At 32.9% G+C, this 23,696-nt stretch overlaps 2 protein-coding genes across 2 annotated transcripts; one reads left to right on the top strand and one right to left on the bottom strand.

The window, feature by feature from the left end:
• Positions 1 to 14,080: 14,080 nt before the first annotated feature.
• LOC123662216 (protein UXT) lies at positions 14,081 to 14,822 on the bottom strand. Its single transcript, XM_045597090.1, has one exon. The coding sequence runs from the start codon at positions 14,614 to 14,616 to the stop codon at positions 14,161 to 14,163; it is 456 nt and encodes a 151-aa protein (XP_045453046.1). The 5' UTR covers positions 14,617 to 14,822; the 3' UTR covers positions 14,081 to 14,160.
• A 3,797-nt stretch (positions 14,823 to 18,619) lies between these two features.
• LOC123662064 (DNA repair protein RAD51 homolog 1) lies at positions 18,620 to 23,385 on the top strand. The gene is made up of 6 exons (XM_045596952.1): positions 18,620 to 18,847; positions 18,930 to 19,129; positions 20,271 to 20,418; positions 21,581 to 21,789; positions 22,045 to 22,174; positions 22,974 to 23,385. Exons 1-6 carry the CDS (start codon positions 18,764 to 18,766, stop codon positions 23,217 to 23,219), a joined length of 1,017 nt encoding a protein of 338 aa, XP_045452908.1. The 5' UTR covers positions 18,620 to 18,763; the 3' UTR covers positions 23,220 to 23,385.
• The last annotated feature ends 311 nt before the right edge of the window (positions 23,386 to 23,696 follow it).

Genomic DNA, 23,696 nt, shown 5'->3' with positions numbered 1-23,696 from the left:
ATTGTCATAATGCTTATAATTTACGAGCGTGTGTCTTTGTCCGTGAATGTTTAGGATCTATGCCACTGTTTGGTGTTTAGACGTAAAGTGGAGTATCGTGGATGAAAAAAGTTATGTATCAAAATTAAATCTACCGGCCGTCCGGCCGATGGATTGTTGCAAATTGCGTTCATATATTGGTATAAAAATTGGCGGTTCTAAAATCTGTTAAAAAAATTAAATGAAAATTGATGGAATTTATGATGAATAAGTATTAGACATACAGTCATGTCAGCATGGAGATCTGTTGATACCACTGAGGGATGTTTCTTCGTGAATATAACGAGTAATAAAGCTAAGCTTTTATTTGATAAATGTCTTTTATTTATACGCCCCTTTTATTTCACTTATTAATAAGGTTAAAAATAAATAAAAATCAAATTCAGGCTATAAAATTATATCAAAATTACCAATATGAATCTCGAAAATCAATTTTATTTTAATTAAAGAAATTTATAATAAAAATACTTTTCTATAAAAGTAATCCTTTGTGTAAAACTTTCATTGAAAATTTGTGACCATCAACGTTACGACTAAATTAATTTTTATCACTAGTTACTTAGTACTAGTTAGTTATTATTCGTGAGTACTAGTTAGTTAGTTATATTTTGGTACTATTAGTTAGTACTAGTTACTTAGTTATATTTGTAATCATAAAGATAATTTTCCTTATCTTAATAATTCTATGAAAACTGAATTTCATAACTACTTAATTTTTTTACGTCAAAATCAAAATATATATATATATATATATATATATATATATATATATATATATATATATATATATATATCGCATTATATTTGCTCAATAATCATTTCAATTAATTATGTTCAATAAAGTGTATCTAATAATATTATCAAGTATTACACCTATAGGTAGATATAATCATTATAATTATAATGTAAATAACCAACATTTTAAAATAATCAACATGTACAATAGCTACACGTTTCACTATGGATAGCACAGCAGGAAATAGCTTGCTGAATATTTGGAGCAGCCCGACTTGGAAGTACCTCAACCTTACAGAAGATAATACTGCTATCAAGTAGTGCAGTATTCCTGTTGTGAGAAAGACAGCGTGAGCTCTTGGGGAGAGTCGAAGATAGGGTTGGCAACGGGCTTGCAATGCTACTATATACGGTATTACAGACGTCTTTTGGCGATTACCGCTTACTATCAGGCGGGCCGTTTGTTTGCTACACTTCTCATACATCACTCATCATCATCATCATTGCCTATGGCACTGTATCCACTGCTGGACATAGGCCTCCACAAGTTCGAACCTATGTGTTTTGCCCATAGTCACCACGCTGGGCAGGCGGGTTGGTGACCGCAGGGCTAGCTTTGTCGCACCGAAGACGCTGCTGCCCGTCTTCTTCACTTCTACACTTGTATTATTAAAAAAAACTTGGTCAAAAATTTGTTCAAAATTTGCGAAATTATGAAATGAAATATATAGTTATAAATAACCGCTGCGTTGGTAACTAAATTATTATTTACTTGATATTCACGCCGCCCGGTTTGTATTAAGCCACAAATTTGATTAGACGTTTTAATAATTAATTATGTAAAGTAAGGAAAATGATTACTAATTAATTGTAATAATGTAGATGTTAAGTCATCACGTGACGCAAGCGACGAAGGATAATAGTATGTATAAGCTTTAAATACTATATAGTCAGTCACAGTTATAATATATAATATAAATATATATTGTAACTATTAGTTCTAAGTTAAAACTTATTGACTTACTTGGGCGTATATATAAAAAATATTATTTAGTGTCAGCACCGACACATGACTACAGTTTACTCCCTAAAACGATTAGCGTGATAATTAAAACTTAAAATTTTCTATTATATGAATCAAATTATCATTAATAAGTGATATATATATAATTGTGTGTTATTAAATTTTACATCAGCATACACATTTATAATTCACAACTTAAGAATTAAATATTTACAGATGCTATGCGCGCGGATTGGTGCCAAGAATACTGACAGAATTTCCCCGTTGAATCGCTCGCCCCGTTGAATGGATTTTCCGGGAAAAAAATTCACCATCTCTCTTGTCACCAGAGGCAATAAGACGAGGAGTTATCTCTTTAATTTTTTTAAAATTAATTAGAAAAATAAAAAAATCATATAGGTACAGTAAATACTAATTTACTATTATAGCAATATCATAGGTACAGAAGCAGCCAATCGTCACTCGCCAACGTCTCTTAGCCGTGTTACACACGATTTTACTTCCAAAGTATTTTTTTACCACGGGGCTTACATCGACCCAAAAATGAGTGAATGAAACCGGACTCCATGACATATAATTAAGTATGCCTACATTTTAATTTGAATCCCTTCTCCTATAGGAAGGTGCCAAATTTCGGGCAAAAAGTACTTACTACCCTCCTAGGTCATGGTACGAGTATAAACAAATGTCAAATCGCACTCAGGTTCGTTACAACTCATTCAGTTATTTTACCTTCTACAAAGTCTCCTACAAAGAAAAACAGTTTTGTGCCTAGCTGAAGGATGTCATAAGTTAATCGATTTAAGGCCTATTTAACCAGTTGTGGATAACGCTATTCAACAGTTGACAGTATTCAACAGATAAAAGTTTTTGATATATTCTTTTTTAAGCATCGAATTCCACTATACTTATGAAATCTTTCTATTTTCAGATATGAATTTAAAAGTTGTAGTTTATAACAGGCCTCAGTGGTCTATTCTTTGTCCTTCTGTTAAACTCTATTCGCAACTTATGTGCAGAATAGACTTTATTCACAACTGATGAAATAGGCCGTTAGAAGTTTTAGCATAGTGCGTGGCTAAAATACACAGACAAGACAGGACGCCAAAATTAATAAAATTCATTTTAAATTCAACGTTGACTACATAGTAATGTCAAGAAAAATATTTCAAAAGTCTTCAATGTGCAGAATGATGAATGATAATAATGATTTTTTCATGTGATAAAAACCCTTTTTAACCGACTTTCAAGAAAGGAGGAGGTTCTCAATTTAATTGTATTTTTATCTATGCTACCTCAGAACTTTTAACTGAGTGGATCCATTTTGATTATTTTCGCGGCATAATACATTGACCTACGTTGTTATTATACCGCATAACTCTTCACGGGGTATACTGATTTTGATGATTCTAGTTTTAATCGAAAATTGATACTTGCCTTCTGGTTCCGTTTAAATTTGACAGAGATCTGATGATGACTTTTTGAGTAAATTTTGTTAAAGCGTTTTTATTTGACAATCTTTTCGTCTGTATTACTTGTCGATGTAATTAAAGTCGTTTTTTTTTTGTTTGCGAACAAACAATTATTTAATAATAATAATAATAATAATAATAATTTATTTATTCACTCCTTTTAACAAAACAATTTACAGTACGTTAAGTATTCACATTTTAAACAGAAACATATACAAGTTAACGTTGGCAGCCGTAATAGTATAAACTGTGATACAGCTGCCTGCGTCTTCCACTGTGAGATATAAGACATAGCAAACATTACGTACATAACAGGTGCAAATCTACTTGAGAAATATTATAAAAATAGTATTTAAACAATATTGTCTTTCTTTTTGGGGGTAATAAAGTGTGTGCGGGTGTGCTCATTTTTACTCCATATCTATATGTGTGTGTGTGTTGTATGAGTGTGGGTGTGTGTGTGTGTGTGTGTGTGTGTGTTTGTGTGTGTTGTGTTCATGTGTATACGTGTGAGCGTGCGTGTGCGCATGTGTGTTAGAAGAAACATTTTTTTTTTTTTTTTTTTTTAATAATGAATTACATTTTCAGTCTCGACAAAATCAAGTGATTGAAGCCAGCCGCGAATTACTTTTTTACAGTGCATTGTTTTAAGGGGAAAAATATTGTTCACTTTATTTGCATTATTATAGAGGTGAGCGCCAATGATATAAAATTGCTGTTTTGCAAGAGATGTATTATGTGACGGTATTGTACACACCCTACTTCTGTTGCGCTTTTGAGAGGGATTATATATTAAACTTTTGTGCTTACGAAGTATTGACTGCATGATGAATATCTGCCTGACAGTGAGAACAGAACATTCACGATATAGGAGTGCTGTGGAATATCTTCGTGGTCTTTTAGACAAAACTTTGAGAATTGCACGCTGCGCACGCTCCAGTGGTAGCAGCGTAGTAATATTAGTGCCTCCCCATGTGACAACACAATACTGAAGCAAGGTCTGAACAAGTGCATAATAAACATTCATTAGTATGTCACGGTCTGCAGACATCCTAAGTTTATAGAAAATAGGAATCAATTTTCTTACACGTGCTGTTAAAGCCTGAACATGTAGGGACCAGTTGAGATGTTTATCTATAATAATACCAAGATATTTTGTACTGGGTGTAGAAGTTAAGCTGGGACAGTGACATTCACAATCGTCGTCTGACTTATCACAATGATGAGCTCTTATACAAAAATCACTTGAGGGCTGGGTATTTGCACGTAGTGAAAAAGTCATATATGTGGTCTTATTCAGATTAAGAGTCAACAAGCTATCATCTAGATATTTTATAATTTGTTTCAATGCATTTTCTGTGTGATTGTGTACCTTTGCCCAGTCTTTCCCATGTAGAATCAGCGCTGTATCATCTGCGTAGGTAATTATTTCACAGTTAGTTAATCGCAGACCACACAAACTGTTAATGTATACCAAAAACAATGTCGGACCAAGGACACTGCCCTGTGGGACTCCATATGTTAACTTAGTGTCACCACTGGTGCAATTTCCTATTTTGACACATTGGGTACGATTCGAAAGGTAATCACGAAAAATATCCAATGCAGTTCCACGTATTCCAATTGACTCCAGCCTTTCCAAGAGTAATGGTATAGACACAGTATCGAACGCCTTAGATAAATCTATAAAGACTCCCAGGACTTTATTTCTATTATCTAGGTGCTTGACAACAGTCTCAGTGAGTTTTAAGGTAGCGTCTTCAGTAGATTTACCCTTTACGAAACCATATTGATTATCGGCAATGGCATTAGTTTTATGTAAAAATTTGATAAGCCTGTTATTTAGAAGTTTTTCTAGTATTTTTGAGACTGTTGTCAGCACTGAAATTGGTCTATAGTTACCAACACTATCTTTGACGCCATTTTTGTGGATGGGATGCACCAAAGCTCTTTTTAAAATGTCTGGAAAAGTTCCCGTGGAAAAGCATTGATTAAAAATGTGCGTCAAGGGACGAATAATATATATCTTTGATAATTTGATAACTTGAGTTGAAATTTCATCCACACCTGTAGCGCAGTTATTTTTAAGGTTGTTAATAATGGTCTCAACCTCACTCTGATCCACGTCAAATAAAGCCATTGAGTCAATCTGAGAGAGTTGTGCGGTTGTTTTCACTGCGTTAGGAAGGCAATTAGGTCTTTTAGATAGTATTTCATCCGCAAGAGCCTTGCCTATTTCTGCAAAATAATTATTTACTAAGTTAAGTGAAATATGAGGGTCCTCATCAAGACTTAACAATTCTGTTGGGGCTGATTGTGGGTTCCTCAGATTGACTACTCTATTTATAGTATCCCACATGCCTTTAGGATTAGTTTTATTTTTCTTAAATTCTTCTGCTTCATATTCAGTTTTTAATTTTTTTAAAAGGTTATTACAAAAGTTACGGTATCTGGTGTATGTGAGTTTTAGTATAGCATTAGCACTGTTTTGTTTTGCTTTTTTGTGTAGTTTATCACGATTTCTAATACAACGTATAAGGCCTGGTGTAAGCCACGGCTTAATAGCACGCAATCGATGTGGGACGTGTATTAACTTGGAGTGTTTATAAATGGCGTTCGATACTAAATGTATGAAAACATTAGCTCCCTGATTCGCGTTTTTAGCTTCGTACACTTGATTAAAATTTGTACAGGATAACTCCTGTAACAAACTAGGGTAATCTATCCTTCTGATAGTAGCTTTAGCCTGACTTCTTTTTATATTGCATTCCAGGACAAATACCGTAGGAGCATGATCGGTTATCAGAGAATCGAGAATAAAAGTCTTGGAATATCTGTCTGACCTCAATAAAACATGGTCAAGACAACTGTCCAAACGAGTTGGAAGTTCATGCGTTGGTATCAGACCATAAGATGCAATAAGGTCCAAATATTTATGTCGGTTCGAATCAGTGCTATTTGAGGCAATATTTACATTAATATCTCCAACCAGAACAACCGATCTTTCTGATGCTAAGGACGTCAAACACTTATCCAAACCATCACAAAAATTATCTATATTAGTATATGAAGGGGATCTATATACTGCTAAAATAACAATTCCGTTGGAGATAGTCACGATTAAACTATTTGCATCTCCAATATTAGTTTCAAGCTTACAACTATGTTTCAGATTTGATTTTACATATACGACAACGCCATCGTTCTGTTTTAGATAAGTTGAAACATAGGACACATACCCTGATAGCACTGGAGTTGTTGACATTTTACTTATCCAGCACTCCGTCAACACAAGAACATATATATTTAACTAATGTATAATTAGTTTTTAAGCGCCATCTACACGTGAAATACTAAACTGTACGGTTACATACTAAACGACTGCCTCGTCATTATTTGTATTGTGCTTCCATCTATTGAGCTATTTGATAAAATAATTATATTTATTTAAAGTTAGTAGGTAAAAAAAAAAAACGAAAAGCAATTGCTAAATAATCGTATAATTTAGTTAAATACGATAAGTATTTAATAGCCCCGAGAACAGCTTCACTTTTTAACATCTTTGAAACCCCATAGTTAATGCTAATTTAATTCAGATTGTTTGCTATCAAGTGTAATAAATAATATTCAAATTATGAACCCCCGCATCTTGAGACGTATAGAATATTTAAATTAACCCTAATCAGTCTGTAAAGGCTTAGAACAGCAGGTTTTCCCTCCGTTGCTGATCTTGAAGAACTAATTGAACAGTGTACCTCGACAATCACTTCGACACGCATAAATATCACCCCCTATTAGGTGATTTACTTCAAAAATTTGTCAATTCAGCTGACACGTTGTGATAAATATTAATAACTATGCAATATTAGGCTCTTGTACTGGTGACTGGTGATCTTGAAAATTATTACATAAGCATCTACATATGAGTAGTTTTACCTAAATGTGGCTTGACTTTATGGAATAACATATAAAATGGGCTAAAAAGTAGTTCCATCACTAGTACTAGTTAGTAGTAGTTCAATCAATGTAGACACTGTACAAGTACAACTAATGACTGAAAACTATGACTATTAATAAAATGCGAGTAAAAGAGAATATGGAAAGTACCAGAATCTACTGATTTATTTCATGGAAAAGTTTTAACCAATACTTTTGCCTTTTAAAAAAATCCTTAAACAAATACATAGGTACCTATTCTTTGTTTTGATTCTCTCGGTAAACCCTAAACATTGCTAGGTAATATATAGGTAATATAGACTTGTAGAGGTCGTTTTTCGCTCTACGCAAAATAGCATCTATTACATATCAAACATATAGGTATGTATATGGATTAAAATTTGTGTTTTAGATATAACATGAAAACAAATGAACATATCTTGATATCGAGAAAAAAATTACGGCTTTCGTATACTTGAATTAGATATCTATATGAATATCTAAATTAATGTGTTGCTTGTGAAAAGAGTAGGTATTATTTTTTTCTCAATATTACATTTATTTTATTTGGTTCAATAGATACTAGTGTATTTATGTTAAGAGAATATTGATTCCTGTTCTCACTCAGCATAGCTATACAACTTGACCAATAAGAACAAATTAAATTACAAAGCCAAGTAGACATTGACCAGTTGAATCGTCAAACGTTACTAACGTTTTTTTAGAATTAATACCTAGGTATTTATTAATTAAAGAGGATAAATGATTCATAACAGACTTACAAATAAAAAAAAAATACTGCTCCGACGTAATTAATAATGAAAATAAAAATTTTCATGTTACGTTATGACTACGACATTATGGAGAAGAATTGTATTATTATAGGTTAATGAAATTTTCGATGATTCTTATTCATTTTGAAACAATAAATATTAGTGTGTTATAAAAATTTCGATGTATAGTACCTACCTATTAATGATTTAAATTTTTTAGTAAGCGTGAGTACGCTTTTAGCTTTCAATTGCTCTGATGGGACTATTTTCTTAACACCAACAGACTAGGTAGCATACAATCAAAATAAGAACCACAGGCTATGAGCTGATTTTTCAAAACGGCACGCAGCCAAGCAGAATCTCAAGAGAAAAATGTCGGAGACTTGACGCAATTGGATGGTTCTATTCTTCAAAATAGTTACCTAACAACACAGTTAAGTACTTTTATTGACTAATTTTGACTCTACGGCAGAAAAGTTTTTTGATTTAGATACTTAATATGTTAATATTTGATTGATTAGACAATATTGAGGTAGGGGTTTACCCAACTTCACAAAAATAGACGTTCTCAATTTGACTATATTTTTATTTTTTTAATTTGATGTAGGTGACGGGGGCAAAGTGTGCCATACTTTTTTCATAGTTGACTTTGGTGCAATATTACTTGTGTTTAAGTTCACGAGTGACACAAGTCATGGTACCAATAAGGATCTGTGACGTTTTGCAATAACAACCAATGAATTTTAGCTGTGTATTCAAAACCAAATTTCGGGTAAGTGCGCCATACAATCTTAAGTCAGAGGCTATGAACCTTTTTTCTAAATATTGATAATCGAATGTCAAATATATTTTTTCTTTTATTTACGATGGGAATACCATGGTATAGAACTACTTATTTGGTATTATAATGGGACTGAAATAAGAAGTTAGTCATTGAAATTAATTATTAAGTGTAATCTATAATCTATAATATATATAAAAGCGAAAGGTCATTCATCACGAAATCTCCGAAACTATAACACCTAGAAACTTGAAATTTGGCAGGTAGGTTCCTTATAGAGCGTAGACATACGCTAAGAACGGATTTTAGGAAAATCGACCCCTAAGGGGGTAAAACGGGGGTTGGAAGTTTGTATGAAAGTCCTATGTTTTTGAAGTAAGAGACTTGAAAATTAAAATGTATGCTATATATAAGATGAGAAGGTGTCCAAATAATTTATCTTTAGAAATCAACTCCCTTTTGGGGTTAAAACGGGGGATGGTAGGTTGATTCAGTTATCACGAAATCTCCGAAACTATAACAGCTACTAATTTAAAATCTACAAGTAGGTTCCTTATAGGGCGTAAACATCCCTAAGAATGGATTTTACAAAACTCAATCCCTAAGAGGGTAAAACGGGGGTTGGTAGTTTGTATAAAAGTCCTATGTTTTTGAAGTAAGAGACTTGAAATTCGAATAAAACTAAACAGAATAAAGAACAAAATAAAATAGAACAGAATAGAATAGAACAGAATAGAATAGAACAGAATAAGAACAGAACAGAACAGAACAGAATAGAACAGCATAGAACAGAATAGAACAGAATAGAATAGAAGAGAACATAATAGATCAGAATAGAACAGAATAAGAGCAGAACAGAATAGAACAGAATAAGAACAGAACAGAATAGAATAGAATAAGAACAGAATAGAACAGAATAGAACAGCATAGAACAGAACAGAATAAAACTAAACAGAATAGAGAACAAAATAGAATAGAACAGAATAGAATAAAACAGAATAAGAACAGAACTGAACAGAATAGAACAGCATAGAACAGAATAGAACAGAATAGAATAGAAGAGAACAGAACAGAACAGAATAGAACAGAACAGAATAGAATAGAATAGAATAAGAACAGAACAGAACAGAACAGAATAGAAAAGCATAGAATAGAATAGAACAGAATAGAAGAGAACAGAATAGAACAGAATAGAACAGAACAGAGTAGAATAGAACAGAATAAGAACAGAATTGAACAGACCAGAACAGAACAGAACAGAATAGAACAGAATAGAACAGCATAGAACAGAATAGAACAGAACAGAGAAGAATAGAACAGAATAGAATAGAACAGAATAAGAATAGAACAGAACAGAATAGAATAGAACAGAATAGAATAGAACAGAATAGAAGAGAACAGAACAGAATAGAACAGAACATAATATAATAGAATAAGAACAGAATAGAACAGAAGAGAACATAATAGAACAGAACATGATAGTAGAGAACAGAAAAGAACAGAACAGAACAAAACTAAACAGAACAGAGAACAAAATAGAATAGAACAGAACAGAATAGAACAGAATAGAACAGAATAGAACAGAATAGAACAGAATAGAACAGAATAGAACAGAATAGAACAGCATAGAACAGAATAGAACAAAACTAAACAACAGAATAGAGAACAAAATAGAACAGAACAGAATAGAATAGAACAAAATAAGAACAGAACACAATAGAACAGAATAGAATAGAAGAGAACAAAAGAGAACAGAATAGAACAGAATAGAACAGAACAGAATAGTACAGAGCAGAATAGAACAGAATAGGACAGAATAGAACAGAACAGAACAGAATAGAACAGAACAGAATAGAATAGAACAGAATAGAATAGAACAGAATAAGAACAGAACAGAATAGAACAGAAAAGAATAGAACAGAATAGAATAGAATAGAACAGAATAAGAACAGAACAGAATAGAACAGAACAGAATAGAATAAGAACAGAATAGAACAGAAGAGAACAGAATAGAACAGCATAGAACAGAATAGAACAAAACTAAACAGAATAGAGAACAAAATAGAATAGAACAGAACAGCATAGAACAGCATAGAACAGAATAGGACAGAATAGAACAGAACAGAACAGAACAGAATAGAATAGAATAGAACCGAATAAGAACAGAACTTGTGGAGGCCTGTGTCCAGCAGTGGACTGTATAGGCTGTAATGATTGGCAGGTAGGTTTCTTATAGGACGTAGACATCCGCTAAGAAGGAATTTTACGAAACTCGATCCCTAAGGGGGTAAAACGGGGGTTGGAAGTTTGTATGAAAGTCCTATGTTTTTGAAGTAAGAGACTTGAAGCCTACCTGCCAAATTTCAAGTTTGTAGGTGTTATAGTCTCGGAGATTTCGTGATATATATCAAGGTCAATAGAAAGTTCACTGACTCACTCATCACGAGAACTCAAAAACCGCTGGATGATCCATCCATCTAGGATGGACAAAGATGAAATTTAGCAGGGAAGTAGATTATAGTTAGTAGACTTCCGCTAAGAACGGATTTTGCGATATTCCACCGCTAAGGGGGTTTAATTGGGGTTGATAGTTTGTATGAGACATATACAGTAGCTATAAGTTCGCCTCATAGGTTATTTATACTGCAGCCTGAAAATAAAACTAAAAATGTGGTGTATAGGGAGGTTTTATAAAAATAACTATTAAATTATACTAAATTGTGTCTTTTCAAAAGTTACTCAGCGTGATAAGCATTTCAAGTGACTGAAATAAAAAAATAATTTGCGATAAACTTCTTGATCGTAGTCGTAGTCGCGGGCAACAGTTGGTGTAATTATAAAACAAAGTCCCAGTCCAAAAGTAAAAGTGTATGTGATCGATTCCCTCAAAATCTACTGAACCACTAAGCCGATTTTGATGAGAGTTTCACTGGAAGTTTGCCTGGAAAACTTTGTGACACACTGATTCCAACGCGGGCGAAGCCGCGGGCACAGCTAGTATTTATTATAAATTCTTAACAAAAGTAGGTAACGAAAAGAAAATCAATGCGAAAATCTTCTAAAAATATAATATTAGTTGTAATTATTCAAAAACATTAATCAAGCAAGGCTTGTTACACTTACAACTTAACAAAAGTGAAAGAGATCGAGTGAAATAAGTATTGACAAACAATAAGCGAATATCTAATTATCTTACGTTATGTTTTGGAAATGGCACTTGAGCTTTGGTACATATAACAAAATTCAGTAATTCTATATAGGTACCTATTTCAGTCAGTTTAACTAACTAATGTTAGATAAAAATATTATAAAACTATTAAAATATTTGTAAGTTTTAAAAGTAAGTAACTACATTTGAGTTTTCCTTCCATTTCTATTTCTTTGTTAAGTTTGTCATCTTCCTTTTTTTCAGTCTTGCTATAACATCTTCATGAATTATTACTTCAGCGCTTCCAGAAATCTCCACTTGTTTTTTTTTTTGACACCAGTAGTCGGAATTTGTTTTATAGTTTCCAGAAATAAATCTTCAAACGGTATTTTTTCAGTGGTTATTGATTCTATGTTGCTTGTTGAAGTTTTGATTGGAATTTTGTTTAAATTCAATGAAAAGTTGATTTTGTTCAGGCACAATTTAGTTAATGTCATCGGAGAGTTTTGAGGGGGTACTTGTTTATAAGCCACCATCTTTTTTAAACGAATATGCAAATTACATCTATATCGGTTTAAGATAACTGCTTTAAAATTCATTTGCAAGATTTGACCCGACCATACAATCAAGCAAACAAACATTGCAAGTAACATAAATACTTGTAACAAAGACACACATTTTAAAAAGTTTGTAACCTCTGGATTGCGGCGAAGTGCGCCATATAAAAAGTCAGTATGGCGCGCTTCCCCAACTATATAAATTTGAGTTTAGAATATTTAACTTGCAAAAAATATATAAATATTACTAGATAGGAGTGAAAAAAAGTCAGAATCATAAAGCAAAATAATTAAATTGTGCACTTACCTCACTCGTACCTATATCGATAAAAACTCGATTTCTTGAGATTTACGAAGATAATCACCCCATAGTCATCTCTCCTCACCACTTTGAACACGAGTGAAAATAAAATGGCGCGTATCTCAAACTCACATGACTAGAGCCATCTGTGACTTTCACCAATAAATATGATTTAGTTTGTAGCATCGCGTACTTGTATATAGGTATACTATTGCTGTTGTGTGGTTACTGCATTAAAAAAATTGCTACCCCCTCTCATCCCGTGGCTCTCGTAAGAGGCGACTAAGGGATAACACAGTTCCACTACTACCTTGGAATTTAAAAAGTCGACCGACGTCGGGATAACCATCCAACTGCTGGCTTTGAAATACACGGGCCGAAGACGAGCAGTAGCGTCTTTGGTGCGACAAAGCCCTGCGGTCACCAACCCGCCTGCTAGCGTGGTGACTATGAGCAAAACACATGAGTTTACGCCATTTTTAGCGCGAACTTGTGAAGGCCTATGTCCAGCAGTGGACTAAGACAGGCTGTGTGTGTGTATTCTATTTACATAGGTAAATTGAAGATGGTTTTTTATAGAACAAACAATTATATTCAGTGTGTTCAAAATGGTTCACGGATCACCTTTTCTGCAGATTTTGATTGCTCGTATGAAACGGCTTTCCAATCTGTTTCGGAGTAGTAAACTGAAATGCAATGAGCAATATGACAGATGCAAATAAAACAAAAACAAAACAATAATCTCTTCCGATTCATTGAAAAATTTGAATGCCTATTAGTACTGTCATTTTAGGGTTCCATCTCCGAATAAAACAGAATATACTAAATATTTCTTTTTTATACTAATAATGATGCAAATAAGTAATCAATCTACCTGGTGGTAAGCACGTACTGTAGCCTAAGCACTTAGAAGCATCACATAGCACATTGCTGATCTTAACCTCTTACCTTGAAAATCGTAGTGACAACTAGTGCGGTTTTTTACTAGTAATTTTTTCGTCTACTTACATTGTATTACTTGTCGATGTAATTGAACTCAGTTTTTTAGTTTGCGAGCAAACACAATTAATAATTATATTTTATTATTATTACTTTTTGATTCACGTTCATATTCATCAGACCAATCAACATAGTTACAAAACATATTTAAAATAAGATACCTCTATCAATTTCATTTATAAACACATACCTAACATTTTAATATTTGTTACAATGGAGATTACTTTTGATAATTTTATTGCATTTGAAGCTTTATACAATGTAGTTGGACGATTTTACTTTTATTTAATAGTTATATAAAAATAAAAATAAAAAAAGGAAATAAGTTGTTTAATTATTTATCACAATATTTACTATTATTTACAAACAAATCTTAACAATTAAGCAAAAGATTTCTAGTCTTTATTAATGTTTTTTCCAGGCTGATTTTCTAATTCACCAATGCCAAATAACATAAATTTTATGTGAGCTTTTGTTTCAGCAGCTTTTGTACACAGTTCTTCTGACTTCTGCTCAAAGGCTTTTATTCTGGCATCTAAATATTTATAGGCTTCTTCTAGTGTAAGCTCTAGGTAGTAATTTAATCCGATGCTCATAAGCAGTTTAGAAGTATCAGTAACTGAGGCTTCCATGAAGAAATTACATCCAATGTTAACCTGTGTTTTAAAACCATTAGGATGCTGATTTTTATCTGTTAAAACTTTTAAGCAATGCTGTTGCTGGACCAGGTCTGATATTTCAGCATTAATTTGCTGTAATCTTAATTCGAGTTTTCGCAGGTCTTCTTTTAACACATTATTGATAAAATGTTCATATTTCAATACTGTTTCTTTTGCATTTGGTTTCGCCATGATAATAAAGTTTTAAACTCTTGAAAATATCACATACATATCTCAAAAGTTGTTAATTCTTATAACTTAGAACATATACCGTGTTCACAGTGAATTTTACAATTTATTTGAAAAAAAACGATAATAAGGTAAAGTATAAACACAACGCGTCGCAACCGGCGCTATAAATCTGGCAATGACATTTGAGTCTTGACATGATAATGATAATCATACTTTGACGAGTAATCATATGATAATTTTAATTGACAAGGAGTACGTTCCAGTGTGCGACTGCAACGACAGTTACCCCTTTCGTTGTTTATTCGTTCCATCTAAAGCCCGTGATCGTCGCGAGCGATCGCTCGACGTCATAGATGACGTCATCGTTTGCAACCACATCGCGCTCAATTTGCCCACAAAATATAAGTGGTCAGAATTGGCTTTCAACAAAATGTGGCGGGAGTTAAAAAAAACAACTCTCAATGTCAAATCGTAAATGTTATCTCTCATTTGATTCGTCAAAAACGCAACAATAAATTCCCGGGAATCCATGTTAAATTAAGTTTTACTCCAATCCGTGCGAAGTATTTACTCACAACCCCCACAGCTGCATGTTTTCAGCATGCCGCCATATTATGAGAACACAGCTGACACCTGACAGCGCGCAAATAAGCGTTCTACTTATAAAATTGGCCTATAACGCCCGTGGCGTTTTTTTTTTTTACGTCAGTGGAACGGCAATTTCAGCGGTCGTTGTGGATGGCGTTGCAAGTCTTTAGTGGAACACATCGCGGGGATTTTATCGTTGCGTTTTAGACGAAATGAATGAAAAATAATGACTCGGAAAGTTCATCAAGTTCAGGGTGACTTTCACAATTTGATATTAACTGTTGTTTTTTTAAATTCCCACCACGTATTGATGAAAGCCAACTCTGACCCACCTGTAATTTGTGGGCGAAGTGGGTGCGATATGGTGGCGAATAGTGAAGTCATCTATGACGTCGAGCGATCACTCACGACGACCACGGGCCAAAGAGCAACACGGAGGGGAGTAGCCATGTACAAGCGTTCCCCTCTGTCAAGGTATAAGGCCAAATGGCCATATGCAAACAATAAAACTAGTTGCAGCCGCACTGATCACTAGACTAAATCTAGTTGCGCGATTGAATCAACGTCCTTCAAAAAATGCCAAATTGTTCTGTTTTTTGCTGCGAAAAAAGATTTGCCACGTCAAATTTACTAAAACATGGCGTTACCTTGCATACGTAAGTATTTTTTAATCACATTATTACTTGTATACATCTTTTAAACCTTTTTTAAACTTAAAAATTACAAATATTATCGTTCATGTTGACTCGATTTGTTTACCAACACAGGCCGCTCGCCCGCATACAATATGCGGATCGGTCGAGCGACTGATCGGAGTCTATTTCCGAGAAGTCACTGTCGCCGAGCGATAGTGTTGTTACCGGTTTGTTTGTAGATGGTTTTCGATAAAAACGGCAGAGGCAAAAGAGGAGACAGACATTTTTGAGATTTTGATTTATTTAAAATATTATATTGCTAGCTTTTTTTAATAAACATAGTTATATAATAAAATTGCATTAAATTAAATATAATACACGTATTATGAGTATTAATACATTTTACTAGAATTACTTAATGTGAATTTCCACCATAATGTTTTATATAAAAATTTGGCAGGTTTTCTAAAAATCCAAATTTAAGGGATACATGGAAAAAAATGGTAATAACAGATTAACCTGGACGCCCACAAAAAATAGTGTAATTTGTTCAGATCATATCAATACCATTATGTAGTATGTTACATTTTTGTATATAAATTTTATTATATATAAATTTTATTATCTTTTATTTTATTTATTTTTTCTTTGGTGTTTTTTTTTTATATTTATTTTTTTTTCTTCTTAATGAATACTTCTTGCACTGTTTGCCTCGCTATATGAAACACTTACTCATGACCATGGGTTGACTGGAAGAAATCTCTTTCAGAGATAAGTCCACCTTTGCCATAAACCTTTCTATTATTTTATGTTTTATATCTATTTTTTGAGTGCAATAAAGTATATAATAAATATTTACACAATACACACACGGTCGTCTGTTCCTAAAGTAAGCAACTTAATGCTTGTGTTATAGGTTACAGCCGACTGGTATATAGCTACATATTTTTTTTTCGATAAACATACTTATAAATAATACATATATAAATATATAAATAAATATTTATATTGACAGACTCGGGGTGGGAATCGAACCCACAACCCTCGGAGCAGAAAGCAGGGTCACTACAAACTGCGCCAACGGGCTAGTCATGATATGTCATATGTCAAATAAATAAATAAATACCACTAACTTTCAAGTGTTGGCGAACAATAGAAGGATTAGTCGAGGGCACCAAACCAACACTAACGCCACACTGTTTTTTTTGTCTCATGTACAAGGTAATCAAGATATGGTTCACCTTAGTCATACTAGTGAAATGAAGCTTAGATTTATCAACTTTGAAAATTAACAATGTCCATCCTTTCAGAGTCATCAACAAATCATTCAATCTAGCAGATGGCAAGCTATCATCTTATGATGCCATTAGTGTTACGCTCCCTACTGCCGATTCGTTGACATCACCGTGTACATCATCAACTCCTCAAAATGTATGTTCACTTTAAATCGTTTATTGTAGACTGGCATTGTTTGGCACAACAACGTTGCACCAAACGTATTGTGACATAATTATAATAGTTAGACATAGGCTGTCGCGACACTTTTTAACTGACTTCCAAAAAGGGGAGGTTCTCAATCTGACTGTATTTTTTTATGTATGTTACTTCAGAACTTTTGACTGGGTGAACCGATTTTGATGATTTTTAATTTAACAGAAAGCTGATGTTTATCATGTGGTCGCGTTTAAATTTCATCGAGATCTGATAACAACATTTTGAGTAACCTTTGATAACGCGTATATATTATGTATATTGTATTACTTGTCGATGTAATTGAAGTCAGTTTTGTTTTCGTTTGCGAGCAAATACAATTATTGTAGATAATGATGTGTTGTACAAAGTCTTACTACATTATGTATTTCTATTATCATTAGTTTTTGCAGCGTACGCAATGTAAGGAATTTTTTAGGTTATTTTTTTTATCCCTTGGGTTACATTATTGGAGTTTTAGTAAGGATCCCTAATATTTTTGAAAATATAGTATAACCTATGTCGCTCAAGGATAGTGTAGCTTCTCAACGGTGAAATAATTTTTTGAATCGGTCCAGTAGTTTCGGAGCCTATTCAATGCTAACAAACAAACAATCAAATCTTTACTCTTTATAATCGTTTATTTTACATGAAGATGTTTGATTTGTAGTATATAATAGATTAAGTCTATTTTTATAATAACATCTTACCTTTGTATCATTTTAAAAACCTTATTTCCCTAACCGAGTACTTGAATTTATCGATAATGGATATCGACAGTTGTTACAACCACGGCTGTAGGCAACTTGTCAGTGTAGTTGCGGCGTGTCATTATACTGTAATGACACAGAATGTATCTATGTGTATGTGAAAAATGTAAGTGTGATTTTAATTTAGTATGTGTGAGTTTCATAGTGACAGACGATTATTTTTGTGTGGGAATTAGATAAAGTGTGCATGTGTGTAATTTCCCCCCGCAAAAAATGACAGAAAGTTTTGTATCGGTAGCAGACGCAAAGGCTTACTCCCCTTCGTGTTGCTCTATGCCACGGGCCTTAGGTAGAACGATAGAGTAGATGGTGTTGTCATCGTTGCGTCGTTTAGTGAAACACACCCATTCAAATTCGAAACTAATATTTATCTACTTAATTTCTTACTGTAGTTTAAAACATTTTATGTAGATATATATCATATTCTTCATTCTTCATTTCTTGACTTATAAAATATCAATTGAAAGATTGAAACTAAAATGTAGTTCAATTTCTTATTGTCTGTTGCTTATAATGGAGGGAAATTTTTACAACCTTGACAATTGACATTAGTTCTAAAGTTGACTGCGTATGGAATTTGTTAATTTGTTTTTCTTTGTTTGTTTTCTTCGCGCTGTCTTTTAAATAAATAATTAAATATATAAAATTATTTTAATGACTAGGTAGTTAAAACGGTTTGATGAAATGACTGCTACGGCATCAGCAACTACTGCAACTATTGACGAAGATTTAGATGAATGTGGACCACAGCTGATCAGTAAATTAGAAGTGAAGTCACTTTTTATAAAAAAAAAATAGTAACATAAGAGATTAAATAGTGAATATTTAATTATTAAATGTTGTTTTACAGGGAAATGGAATTACACCAGGCGACATTAAAAAATTGGAAGAAGCTGGATACCATACTGTGGAATCGGTAGCATATGCTCCAAAGAAATGGCTGATAACAATAAAAGGAATCTCAGAAGCGAAAGCTGACAAAATACTATCAGAAGCTTCGAAATTGGTACCAATGGGATTCACCACAGCAACAGAATTTCATCAAAAACGGTAAGTTATGAAGAGAAAATATTTTAAAAAAGTTACAAAGCTTAAACGTTTAACGGCTAGGCTTTAGATTAAGAACCGCATTTTGAAGTTAGATAGGTTAAGGTTATTTTTTTTTGTAACCAAATTATGTCAATAAACAGTTTTTTGTACCGAAATCATGCTGATAAATGGTAAAATTATGAGCTTAGATAATTAGACGGTTCTTAATCTAAAGCCTCACCACGTTTAACTATTTGAAAATACATTTGGGTGAAACTAATGACAAGCTTTATCTCACATACATATGCTATTGTGATGTTATTTATTGCTTAAAACTTAAAAAGTTTACACAATGTAGTGTGACATCGTAGTTATTTTATGAACATGGATCTTGTATAATTAAGTCACATTATCAGTTTTTCCAATGTTGTTGTTAGCCCTAGCAGTGCATCAGTGGGATGGCCATTGAGTCACAACAGCATTTGTTAGAGCTCAGAAAGGGCATTCATTTTAAGAGTGAACTAGTTTCTCTTATTACTTTTCACTATATTGGATTATTAATTGATTGAGGATTTCAGACACTAGTGTGACTGCAGCGGTAATCTAGCATGACTGGCACTTATTGAAGAAAAAAAAAAACTAATATAACCTAACCTCAAAATTAGACTGTCCATCTGCATAATTTTGTTCCGTGACTTCTCTGGCTTCTAAAGAACACTAGGGCAGGGGTTCCCAAACTTATTTTGTCTACTGATCACTAAGAGAATAGATTATTTTATAGTGCACCCTTTGAGCAATATTTTAATGAATAATAGTTGATGTTCACAAGTGGTAGTCGAGAGTCCTTATAATGACAAATCGCCCCCCAAGCCTCTACACAATGCCACCATTTTTTTTTTCTAGGTCTCTTACCCCCTTTAGTACTACAGCGCCCACAAGGGGGCGTTATCGCCCACTTTGGGAAATACTGCTCTAGAGGTATTCAGTGTGATTATATTACGGAAACAGAACCACAAGATTTGAAACTACTTAGTGCCAGTCACGCTAGTCACGCTAAATTACCGCTGGAGTCACGCTAGTGTCCGAATATATAGTATTTTCCATCAATAATAAATTGTTACTCCACTTGTAAAATTATTCATGTATTATCTTTTATACGTAGAGCTGAAATTATACAGCTAACAACAGGGTCAAAGGAACTGGACAGACTGCTAGGCGGTGGTATAGAAACTGGTTCGATCACAGAAATATTTGGAGAATTTCGAACAGGAAAAACACAGTTATGTCACACACTCGCTGTGACATGTCAGGTAAATGGTGATTAAAACTACAAGAAACTATATTTTATAATATATGATTGAATAGTAGATATACAATTAGACTCCATGTTATATGGTTTATCAAAACTGTTATAGAAACTCGTAATTCTTGGTATAAAAGATATTATTTTAATGTTAGGTTAGGTTAGTTTTAATATTTATTACACATGGACGAGCTTATGGCGGCTAGTGACATCAAGTGAAAACTCTAATATTATTTTTAAAAACAAATTACATTACTCTTTCAATAAACAACCAACACTTACATATAAAACCTAGTTCAAACTTCGTACAGCTTAACATTTAATATTATCAAGGATCTCCGTATTATACTTATTTAGATGTGACAAAACATTGAAAAAAATAAATAAGCATCTACAAACAGGTCTACAAGATACACAACAAGTTCAGACATGTATAAACTTGTAACATACTTATGAAATGATCTTTGTATATTTAAAAAAGGAAATTTATAAAAATTATATTATGTTTAGTTTGAAATGCATTTAGACATTTTGTCATTATCCATACTAGCTATTTATTTATTTATTTTATTGATGAATTACTAATACTAATTTGAAAATATGTATCTGGTCTGTTCCTAAGTTACTTAGCACCTGTGTTTTAGATATTTGTTGATAAATAAAATCAAATATAAATTTTGATGAAATAGAGAATAGAATTTCTATAAAAATAATTATGTTATTTCAATAGTTTTTAACTCTAAAGATGTAAAAATTACTTAATATTTTTAATTAACGCTTACGCTACGCTTCAGCCTGTAATATTTCACTGCCATCACTGGGCATAGGCCTCTCCTCATGTAGGAGAAGGATTAGAGCTTAATCCACCACGTTGCTCCAATGCAGGTTGGCGGATATATTCCCTACTATGAGTAACAATCGCTATCAGATGTACATATTAACAACCGGGACTGATGGCTTAATGTGCTCTCTGTGGCACGGTGGGGAGACCCACAAGGACTGCACAAACACCCAGAGCACAGCAAACATCTATATGGCCAATACAAATGTTTGTCATGTGCGGGGATCGAACCCACAACCATCAGCGCAACAGCCACAAACCAGTGCTGTGACCGTTGCACCAACACTACGTTGTAATTAACACTTAAACATACTGAATTCCTTTCCAGTTACCAATAGAACAATCAGGAGGTGAAGGTAAATGTATGTACATAGATACGGAAGGCACATTCCGTCCTGAGCGTTTACTAGCAGTGGCTCAGAGATATGGCATGGAGGGGGCAGCTGTATTAGATAATGTGGCCTATGCTAGGGCTTACAACACAGATCATCAAACACAATTGTTAGTACAGGCTTGTGCTATGATGGCAGAATCTCGGTTAGTATTTGATTATTATTGTTTAAATGTAGACTGTATAACTATTTATATTTATAGCAATGCCAGTAGCTCAGAAATATTATTATATTTTCAAAGTAAAGCAGATGGTGAACATAATGATCATGATGGCACGATGCAATCTTTGTGAAATTCGTTTTTTTTTTTTTTTTTGTTTATTAGCTATACGATTACAAAAATCACATGAATATAATTGTATAATGTCATACGTATTGTAATTGTCTATTTTTTTTTCAGATATTCATTGCTAATAGTTGATAGTGCAACAGCATTGTACAGAACAGACTATTCAGGCAGAGGAGAGCTTAACTCAAGACAACTACATCTTGGGAGATTCATGAGAATGCTCTTGCGCCTTGCGGATGAGGTATTACATTATTACTTCTTTATCATTCAGATATTAGTTAGGTTAGGGTTAGGTTTTTGGGTTTGGTTTCACGCATTTTAAAAACTTTTTTAAATACCAACAATAATTGATTGTTTTAGTATTAATATCATTTTTAATTTTTAAGTATAAAAAATAAATAAATCTATAAACAATTCACACTTAATGGCACAATTAGGAATTTCGCACAAACGCCCAGATAATGGCAAACATCTATATGACCAATATAAATGTTTCCCGTGAGCAAGGGCCAAACCCGCCACCACGACAAAACAACCAGTGGCATGTCCTATATAGAAATATGTGACGTCCATACAAATTACGAAAATATTATTCAACAAGAGTAAAAAATGAGAGTAATAAAATAATATAATTATGTATGTATATCTATACAAATAAATAAAATTGGAGTGTCTATTTATAAAATTAAAATAACCGCTTTTTACTGGATGTATACACATACATATACCAAAATAACATTTTTTACAATTCTTGTTTGTCTGTCTGTATGTTTGTTCCGGCTAATCTCTGCAACGGCTGGGCCGATTTTGACGGAATTTTCACAGGCTGATAGCTGATGTAGTAAGGAGTAACTTAGGCTACTTTTATTTTAGGAATTTATTTATTTTGTAACTGTAAACTAGGCAATAACCTTTTTGTTAAATTCCACGCGCATATATATATACTATATACTTCCACTTTCTTTTATTTGAACTTGGTTAAAAAATTCCCGAAATGAATCTAATTAAGTTGATTATAATTTCCTGTTTAATTTTTCTAGTTTGGAGTAGCAGTAATAATAACCAACCAGGTGGTCGCCCAAGTAGATGCAGTAGGAGTATTCAATGCTGATACTAAAAAGCCTATTGGAGGACACATTATAGCCCATGCTTCAACCACAAGGCTATATTTACGTAAAGGCCGAGGCGATAACAGAGTTTGTAAGATATATGATAGCCCTTGCTTACCGGAAACTGAGGCTATGTTTGCGATAAGTACTGAGGGCATTACAGACGCTAAGGAATAGTGTTAAAAACGTATATAATTTTAGTAATAGAGTATTATAGTATTTTTTCTATAGATTTGAGATTGCATAAATATTTTTATAATAAGTATCCGTAGTCCTACTAAATTTTTAGGTGGTCAGCTTAAAATAATTAAAACATCTTGAAAATAAAGCTTAATAGATCAAATTTTAGTTTTAAAAATTCTTACAAATTGAAAAAAAAAATCTTCAAAAATACAGTTTATGATAGAAAACAATTGAATTTGAATAACTTTGAAAAGTTATGACTAAAATTACTTAAAACAATTTTTCTTAAGTATGTCAGTATATAATGCGTTTAATATTAAAAAAAAATGCTTTGGTTTTCATAATTAGTATGCGATAAGCGTAAGATTTAACTTGAATTTTGTATACAATACAAACTTGGATAAAAATCAAAACTTGTTCGACTCTACTTTGATTAAACTACATAAAGTATGTCAGTGTCAGCGTATGATC

Source organism: Melitaea cinxia, chromosome 18 (genome assembly GCF_905220565.1).
Source record: "Melitaea cinxia chromosome 18, ilMelCinx1.1, whole genome shotgun sequence".
In the NCBI taxonomy this organism is placed as follows: Eukaryota; Metazoa; Arthropoda; class Insecta; order Lepidoptera; family Nymphalidae; genus Melitaea; species Melitaea cinxia.
Note: the sequence above shows the minus strand (reverse complement) of the source record. Positions and strands in the feature narration are given on the sequence as shown.